A 10,064-nucleotide genomic window follows, 5' to 3' on the forward strand; every position below is an offset into this window, starting at 1 on the left:
TGAAACCTTCACTCTATTAATCACTAACATTCAAATGAGAATAAACAGCACTTGAGACTGAAAACTGTAACCCCCCCACCCCCCACCGGGCGGGTGCTGGCCCAATCTGAGCTGCTGCCATAAGTACTGTGCCGCAATGCAGATCCATAAATTTAACAAACGGGCTGCAGCTTTGCTCTAAAGCTCCTCTCCATGCTCTGATCGTAAAACCGGCTCCTTTTTTTCCCCCCCTCACATGCCAATTTACACTTCGCTTTGAACCGTATCACCTTTGATCCTCACCTGGGATCGTGTTTAAAATCAATCAGACATGTCACTACCAATCTCTTTGTCACCAATCACAGCCTGCCATCCCACCTCCAGCTGCCCCATCATCCGCTTGGGACAACATGTAAAGAAAAAAAAAAAAACTACCCAGATTCTGGACTTAAAATCTTTTTAATATTTCAAAAAATACTTCAATTTTGGCTTCTTGGTACATAAACAACCTGGATCGGCTTCTTTTGTTCATACAGTGTAGTTTCCTACTGGTTTGTTAGCAAATGAAAAGTGCAAAGTAGTGGACGCTGTCCTCAGTCCACCATGCAGAGGAAAGGCTACTTCAATGCTCCAAATAATAATCATAAAAAAAAAACAATAACAGTCTGTGTGGCACCCATAATATTCAACTCATATTACAGATGTCCGTGAGGAAAACATAGAAAGAGCCGAGGCACCTGTGACCCGGGCTACGTGCAAAATCAAACTCGTGATTCCACAAACACATCCTGTGGATGGGAAATAAAAGTAAATAAAAGAGTCAGTGAATGCAGTCCCAGTGAGCCACAGCTTCCTCCGTGTTAAAGGGTTAGTTCGGATTCTTTAGGGGATGTTCAGCAAAACTTTGCATCGGCAATGTTTTCCATAACGTCATAGCACCGCGAGTTTGAAGAAGTGATGCAATCCTGAGGGTGGGAAGGCTCGCAGCTAGTCACAACACTTGCTGCCAAAATGTTGCTGTTGTTACATTTGAAAGCCCCCTGTTTTGCCAGATATTAGAAGTGTATAACAATTTGAATGGAACATTGCTGTTATTTAAAACCGTATTGCTTTAATCAGCGTGAAGAGTGGCACTCCTTTAGTTATTACAACATGAATGTTTCTGTTTGTTTGTTGTTTTAGAACAGACACATTTGTCTGTTTTGTATTAGCTATATGTATTAGCCTTATTTCAGCCAGCTGACCAGCAGTGTGGTTAAAATGTAGCCTCGTGAGACCACCCTGATCTCGCGAGCTTTCAAGGTTTCACTAGCAGATCAGTCTGGCTACTCTCCGTTAAAGAAAATTTGGAGCCGTTCACCAAACGAACGTCCAATCAGCGTTGGCTTTGAGGCGGATTAAGGTGTGACACAACGGGAAGCGCGTCAGTTCAGTCTAAACAACATGGCGGCTTCAGCCGATGAAACTAGCGTTAGCGTGGCTATCGAGCAAGTTTTATCGGAATTACAGAGTATTTCCCTGCTGAGCTAACGAGCCTTTACCTGCAGCAGCAAGAGTAGCTTGGCTTGTGGTTGTGTTTTCGTCGTCGCTCTGTTACGAGCGACGACGAATCTGATTGGTTTATTTGGCCTGTCTATCACCAACATAGGCCAATCAGCTAACCAAATAATTTCGCCCCTTCCCAAAATTACTTCAACGGAAGGTTTCCAGATGGATATGCGGAGCAAATCTATCTGGCGGAGTCAGGTAAGTTAAAATGAGCTTTAATCCATCAATCAGAGTTTTTTTTTTTGTTTTGTTTTTTTTACCCTTGGTGCCGGCAACCAGCCTGGGCCAAGTCGACAGCCTCAACCTGAAAACTTTGGCAAGAAAAATTGGACTTTGAAGGTTAAAAAGTGAAAAACGGATCAAGTATCTCATGGGAACATGTAGAAGTTTAAGATTGACTAATAAGTCCCATAAATAGACACGTTTACAGTTTAGGATGCAATAAATTGTTCAAATCAGCTCTGTTTGGCTAGCTGTTGGTCCTCCATCACTCTCAGGGTTACCCCACTTTTCAGCCAACTCCCTGCAATATGACGTCTGTCTTCTTCAGATGATCCAAACTAATCTTTTAAAGTTGTAGCTAAAGCAGCAGATAAAACAGGCCAGCCTGTTTTTTCTCACAAACTTTCTGGAGGTCTCTTTTTTTCTTTCTTTTTTTTTTTTTTTTTTTTGGTGTAATGTTGTGTCGACCCTCCTGCGACCTACTGTGTGCAACAGCATCATTCAGCAGGGCTTCACAGGTTGAATCCGAAACACAGCCGTGGAAGAAAAAAAAAAAACAGAAGTCGACCCGTCTCGGGGCGCCGAAGCAGGCAGAACCCGGATTTCCTCACAGTAAAGTCAGGCAGAGACCAGCAAAGAGTCCCGCTCCGGCCGCTGTTACCGCTGCTTCTTCTTCTGCTTCAGGGACTTCCTCCTCTTCACGATCATCTCGTACAGCTTGTCCATGCCCTCGTGCAGCCCCTCGCCTATGATGGCGCACGCGGGCTGGACGTGGTAGGCGGTGGAGGGCGTGAGCTCGTGCAGGGCCAGCTGCTTCTCGATGTCGGCCACCGGCAGGGACTTGGGCAGGTCCTGCTTGTTGGCGATGACCAGCAGCGGCGTGCCCTGGTTCTCCGCGAACTTGGTGACCTTGTGCAGCTCGGTCTTGGCCTCCTCCAGCCGGTCCACGTCCACCGAGTCCACCACGTAGATGATGCCGTCCGTGCAGCGGCTGTAGGACTTCCACAGGGGCCGCAGCTTCTCCTGCCCCCCCACGTCCCAGAAGTGACAGCTGATGCCCTTCGCCGTGCCGTTGCTCAGCCGGATCTTCTCCGTGTTGAAGCCGATCGTGGGCACCGTGTTGACGAATTCGTTGAATTTCAGTCTGTAGAGAACGGTGGTCTTGCCGGCGGAGTCCAAGCCCAGCATGACGATGTGAAGCGACTGGAAAGCAGAGATGTTGGAGAAGCTGTTCCCCATTCTGGCGTCTCTTCCCTCTCCCCCCTCCCTCCTGCAGGAGGATTTGTATCCGCCCTCCCCAAACTGGAAATGCAATAAGGTTCCAAATCTCAGACGCGGCTCATTAATTCCCGGTTTGGGGCAGTAAAATTCCTCAGGTCGGCAGACAGTGAGGGGCTGATTGATCGGCTCTGCTGTGGCCCTCAGGAGCAGCAGCAGCAGCAGCAGCAGCAGCGGAGAGGGGAGCGGTGCGCCTTGTTCGGACGCAGGGCGCCGATCATTAGTATTCCTCTCACGCGCAAGCATCCATTTGATGACGAGGAAAGCCAAACAGTTTAAACACTCCTTATTAAAAAAAAAAAAACGTCACAGCTTTAAAAGACAGGCAAAAAAGAAAAAAAGAAAAGAAAAGATACGCGTCTGTAATTCCCCAGAATCCAAATAATCTCTCCCTGAAGCGAGCGCTTCTCAGGATGGGAAATGCGCAAAGATCCAGTCGGTCCAACACGAACACAATTCCCAGCTGCCTCGTCCTCCAGCGGCTCTGTCTCAGACTCTCCCCTCCTCTCCTGTTGCTCGCTGCAGCCGTACTACTGTGAGGCTGACTGAACATCAGAGGCAGCCCCCCCCCCCCCCCCCCCCACACCCCCCACCGACACGCTCCACCCCTGCAGGCCGGGACATTTGCCAATGAGGCGGCGTGCTGCGACGATCCGGCGCAGAGCGCTCCACACGTTAAACGTCAAGGTGACTGCTGGAACGCGGCTCCAAGATTTAAAAAGCTCCAGACAGATCTGATTGATTTTGCCTCTTTGATTTTTTTAAAAAAAAGGCCAACTCAGCAGATTGAGATCCAGGGAAATCAAAAAGCAGGGAGCAGCAGCTTTGCAGAACTCATCTTGAACAATAGCGCCACACCGTGGCGAAGGTGGGAAGGTTGTTAAAAGTTTTGCATTAACTGAATTAATTTCACCAGACTGAGTGGAGTAGGTTTGTACTCTCCCCCCACCCCTAAATGTGAAATGATGTGTTTAACAGAGCAAACGAATTGGAAATAGAGCGGGAATTGTCAAATATTTGTGCATTGAAGTTCAGCATTAGGCGTTTCTGGTTATCATTTTTCCCAACAACAAATATACATTGTCATTGTGTATGTTTTTAAAACACATGGCATAGCAAAACATGCTATTCAGAGCAGGAGTGACAGCAATGACATCAGAGGCCAAAACCTGAAACATGGACTATGTCATGGGACAAAAATTATTGTTAATTCACAATAGTAAAATATTTGTGTTTATTGAAAACTGTGAATGTTCAAAAGCCATACCAACATATGAAACAAATGAAAAAAGTGTGCACTTATGAAGAACATCATTTAAACATCCATTAATAATCTGGCAGCTTTAACTTGCTTAGTTTATCCTTGACAACGAAGAAATCTCAGAGGTTTTCCTCGCTGCTTCTGACTCTCCCCTGGAACGCCCGTTGTGCCCTGTGGGGTTTGCAGTGGGATTGAAATGAGCGCAAGATAATCTAATGAAAGATGTGCAAGGAGGAAATCTTAGCTACCTGAGAAAAACATGAAGGCCAGATTAATGTCAGCCACAGAGACATACACAAAGGCCAGAAGGTCTTCTGGGTAAGTCTAAAATGTATTTATTTATTTATTTATTGGACGCCGGAACACAGAACAGGTTAGGTATAAATCAAATACAGCATTCCAGGAAAAGAAGCTCAAACCCACTGTAAAACACAATGGTTTCTGGAGGCTGGTCCCCATATTAGAATCTACTATGAAGTTTGCGTTTACATCAGAGGATCCTTAAATTAAACGTAGGGCCGTTAGTACAAAAACGTGCAGCAAAGTAAAGAGCTGGCCAGATGCCCCCCTGATAGATGTCAGGGACTCACAGACGGCTAGAAGAAACATCTCAGTGAAGTTATTTCAACCAGTTAGGGTGGTCATGGTTCAGCGGGTTGAGCAGCGGTGATGTGAAAGGAAAGTTGTAGGTTTGATTCCGCTTGCCACATGTCGATATGTTTTTCTACAAGGCTCTCAACCCCAACTCGTACTGCTATATGAGTGTTTTCTTTTCTCTTGTTTCAGTGCAACACAATGAATTCAGATCTCCTTTGAAATGCTTTGAGTGGGTAACAGTTGCTAAGAGAGGGAAGTTTTCCTCAACTACTCAACCATTTTTATTGACGTCTTTTTCTTTACCAGAAATGTAAAAAAACAAAAAACAAACAAAAAAAACATTATGTGAATGTTTTATATAGAGAACTGAATATCTTATGGGATGTGGGATTTAATAATTTGTTTCTTCACATGGATGCATGCGTAGGACCACTTTTGATGCCATTTAGAGGGAAGTGACCCTGTAAACTAGGTAGCCTTTTCTTTCACTGGTGAGGGAATAACCTACACACCACGGGTTTCCCATGCCGGGTCTCATCTGTGAAGAGTCTATGCATAAATGGTTTCCACAGTGAAAGTGTACGAACTGATGTCCTATATTCAGGATCTAACGCTGAATTTACAAAGTTCAGGCAATGTCTAGGGGGGCGACACCTCCAATAAAATGGCTATATGACAATACTAGCAGGTCTTGGCAACATAATGGACTTTTTTAATCCTATTTTTTACATTTAACTGGTTGTTGTTCTATTTGTCTTCATTGTCTTGTGACTGATACCAAACAGCTCTAATGGAGCCGTGCCCTCAGAACTTTATCACTCTTTGCTATCAGAGCTATCTTCCTTCTCCAACTCCTCTATGTCACTTGACATCCAGCACATTTGTGATATCTGTTATCAACTGTCTCTCCCACTGCTATTTTACAAAATATATATTATGTGTTGAAAAAAATTACATTTATGAATAATGTTTTAGTTATTTAAAATTAGCTGTGAATGCTTAATTTTAAACAACATAGATTTATTTTAGTACATTTAAGTTTAACTTAAGTCATATGTTACTGATTTTGGTTTTATAACAAAACTTAAATCAAGGCATCCATCAGCAAACAACTGACCAATTGACTGCTAAAATGTACCTTAATACTCGGAGTATCACAATGAATAAATTACCATGGGTTTTCTACACAATATATTGTATATGTATCAAGTTATCATACATTGTGTGTCTCTAATAAAACTCGTTCTACTAAAAATATTCAGCTGTTTCACATTTCACTTACTGTAAACCATTTTTTGATTAGTCATAGACCAACTGTAATACTTATATTATCCATGAGGGGGAAGTAGAGAAGGGTATTATTCAATATGCAACCTTTCTCCAGTAAGATGATGTCTCAGAAAAACATGTAACTGAAATTAAAACTTTGGGTTAGGGTCAAAGATCTCAACCATTTTTGCAGTGATGGAAAGATTATACAACAACCTCAATGAATTTTCAAAACCAAAGTTGGGTGCAGGAGTTTAAAATGATGGATTTTTGTCAAATCCATATAGAGTCAAATTTTTACAAACTGGCTCACATGTTTTATCAGAAATGACAGTTGTTGCTTATTTTAATTGGTTGGTTTCCTGGAAGGATTCCATGAGGTGGAGTTCAGGGCTTTATGAAGGCAACATAAGTCAAGAAATCTCATTTGTCTGACTGAGAACCAGCTTTAATGTTTGAAAGCCTCACTTTGAACACACTTCTTGTCCCAAGAGTTCAATCTTTGTCTCTTTTAACATGCTGTTAAAAGAGCATGTGGCTCATATATATATATATATATATATATATATATATATATATATATATATATATATATATATATATATATATATATATATATATATATATATATATATATATCAAACAGATAGTAAAAATTAAGACAGAAGAGAAAATAACAAGAAAAATATCAATAAGAAAGAGAGAGAGAGAGAGAGAGAGAGAGAGAGAGAGAGAGAGAGAGAAAGAGAGGGAATTCTGTATACGCATGCTTTGTTGTTTAGAATAATAAACTTTGATGGTGTAAAGTCATGTTGGTTAGGTCTATAAGTTTCAAAGTCACAAACGGTGAAGAGTTGTATTTGAAATGTATAATACATAAGTTGACATCAATTGCTTATAACCCCTTACTACCTGAATTTATTTATGTTAACATTAAAAACTGTTTTAAAATGTTAAACTGATTCCAAATGAATTGGCTACTGATCATTTCAACATAACACTTAGAGAAGAAATAGAAATAGGTGTATTTTATCTAAATTAGTTGAATTAGGCTTGATTGGGCTTATCCTAAACCACTAGACGATTACAAAGTGCCTCCCATACAGTCTTCGGTTTGTGCTGACAATGTACCAGCCGGCATTAGTGGTAGACCCTACAAGCACCTTGGCCGTGTGGTGGTTTGCAAGAACAAAGCGAGTAAAAGGGCGTTAAGATTACCATCTACCAGATCTTGTAGCATAAACCATGTCTAGATTTTGTAGATGGCAGGGCATGGTGGGATACTGTCTTCAAGATCTACACACAGTTTATGTTACAAGAGTCCAGAAAAGATCCACCTATGTAATGTACTGTTTGTCCCACTTCCATCAGGTAAACCATTCAGGCTCATTAAATTAAAAACTAATAGACTTAAAACCAGCTTCTTGCCCAAAGTTGTGAGGGCTATGGCCTACTGAGTATCAGTATAACAGTATAAACAGCCAGCCCTGTTTGTAGTCTGTTACATGTTTACAAAGATGCTGCTGGTTCCACAGGTTTTTTGATCCGACTGAGAATTATTTAAACTATCTCTAACATGCTAATGTCTATTTACACACTTTCAGCTTCTCTGGGAGTGTTTGTTAGGACAACCAAACAAATTGCACAGTTCTTTAATGTGACTCAAATGTTTTGCTCATGACCATTTGCACACTTGAACTTCTCCAGGAATGTTTTTCTCATGCATTCCTGCGCAGTATTTTACATCATCCTGTGAACTGCTACCAGTCTTTTTGACTTGAGCGTCAATTGACTTGAACGTTTAAAATTTTGTTAGAGAATGTTTGCACACCTCTACACCTCCCAGTGAGCGTTTAGTCTGATACATGCATGCAGTTGCACGGTAATTTACATCATCGGTAAAGTTACTGCTAACTCTTTTTTTTGCCTCAGACGTTTAAATCTAGTTGCATGCATTAGCTTCTCCAGAAGTGTAGTTGGTGCATTCAACTTGAACGTTGTGTCTTGTTTTGTGTGAATTCTAAGCCGGTGTCTCACCAAGATTTCCTGCTGATCACATAATGACAATGAGGTCATTGAGTCTTGATTCTCTGGATGACTATTGGTGTTGTACGAACAACCAAAACTGAACTAAACTGCAAAAAAATGGTGGTGGAAGATGCTTAATTATGATAATCTGGTGTAATTAGATTACATCTGCTTTTAAACAACAACAAACAATAAAAACACAACATTTTAAGACTTTTGAGATAATAATAAAGTCAGCAATATGCTGAATCTACAAATCATTTGCATTGGATTGATTAAGCCAGGTGCTACACTGGTAGTATTGACTTTATGGAGACAGTAGGCAGATATATGTAAAGTTTGTTAGATCTCTCTTCATCCTTAGCTTTCTAGCTGACACCTGAGGGATTTGAGTCAAATTTGATGGGTTTTGTAACAGCTCCCAATTTCAGCCAGCTTCACAAAAGGCTATGTTTCATCTGAAGTATAGTAACCCCCACAGCATTATGCTGCCACCACTGTATTTCGAGATGGGCATGGTGTTCTATTGATGGCTTACATGAGCGGAGGATGTGGAATCACAGAGTGAGACTAAATTACACACAGTGGAGCTTGATATACTAATTATTTCAATTGTAGAGGTAATTGGTTGCACTAGATTTTATTAAAGGGTTTTAAAGTGAAGGGGGCAAATACAAAAGTGTGCCCAGACATCTCCAAAAACAAGTTTTTGTTCTACTCTACAATTATTCAAAATATTATGTTATTCAACGGAAAGTCAAAAACTTTACTGAAGCTTTTGCTTGTCATGTCACAGAAAATGAAAAACGTCATAGGGTTATCTTTTAATGGCACCGTACAGAATAAAATGCTTTTGGAGCTTTTCTTTGTACCCTTCACCTGAATAAAACCTTAAAATTAGATAATTTTCATCCTTTGTCACCTCTTTGAAAATTGTGACAAACGATGCAAACGAGCAAAAATTATCGGACTAAACAGATTCACTTTAATTCCTGTCAGGTTTGAACTCAAGAGGAGTGAATACTGATACTATGAGCTTTAGCTGAGTGAGTCGCATGCACATTAAATATGAGAAAAATTGGCCCTAGTCTGTGGATTACAAAGACTTTGCATCTTTACATCAGGGTAGACACTTTTTATACCTCCTGTTTGATCACAAAATTCAAATTGAAGTACTATCTATGCACACAATATGGGGCACTCAGTTATTGATTGGTATTTGTTTTATGTTGATGTAAATTTATAAAGCTTAGTCCTCTGGTAAGCTGTTCTCCTTTCATCCACTAGATGGCGATGTCTAACAGGACTTTTTTGGACTGATGTTTTTTTTTTTCACCTTCAGCTGTCAGATGAATAATTTTATCACTGAACAGTGATACTGGGAGAAAATATTTCAGTCAATTTCTTTCAGTATTTAAGCCTAGACAGTAGAAATAGTAGGGTGGGCTCCTGTATACATATTCTAATAAAAAAAAGAAAAGTTGTAACATTACAGCAAAGGAACGTATGAATGCTACAGTGACGGCAAACAGAAAGAGTGACTTAAAAACCCAGGAGTCAGTGTCGACGGGGTCCAAAGGGAGTCCAGCAGCTGAGCGGTAGGATGGAGGTGTGGAGGTGAAATGGAAATGAAGGAGAGGGCTGAAACCTGAAAACACCAATAAACACACAGAGTTCCAGGAAATGGCTTCTCCCTGTACCGACAGACAGATTCTGTCTACATAAATTCTCTTTCATCACTATTCCAGAGAGGATACCTTCAAATGCACAACACCATCCACCTCCCGCTCTCCCTAATCAACTGCAGCAGCACACCTCGTGCTCATAATTCTCCTGCTTCTTTGCACACAAACACTCTTGTTTTGCAGTTGTGTGAGGGCTC

At 41.2% G+C, this 10,064-nt stretch overlaps 1 protein-coding gene across 1 annotated transcript; it reads right to left on the bottom strand.

Moving 5' to 3' along the window:
* Positions 1–2,166: 2,166 nt before the first annotated feature.
* Positions 2,167–3,574, bottom strand: LOC105937943 (ADP-ribosylation factor-like protein 4C). The gene has a single exon (XM_012879520.3). The coding sequence runs from the start codon at positions 3,271–3,273 to the stop codon at positions 2,407–2,409; it is 867 nt and encodes a 288-aa protein (XP_012734974.2). The 5' UTR covers positions 3,274–3,574; the 3' UTR covers positions 2,167–2,406.
* Positions 3,575–10,064: the final 6,490 nt, after the last annotated feature.

Source organism: Fundulus heteroclitus, chromosome 7 (genome assembly GCF_011125445.2).
Source record: "Fundulus heteroclitus isolate FHET01 chromosome 7, MU-UCD_Fhet_4.1, whole genome shotgun sequence".
NCBI classification, from domain to species: domain Eukaryota; kingdom Metazoa; phylum Chordata; class Actinopteri; order Cyprinodontiformes; family Fundulidae; genus Fundulus; species Fundulus heteroclitus.

Coding starts and splice junctions, on each gene's coding strand:
- LOC105937943 (XM_012879520.3), bottom strand. CDS start 3,273: ATGCTTGCGCGTGAGAGGAATACTAATGATCGGCGCCCTGCGTCCGAA.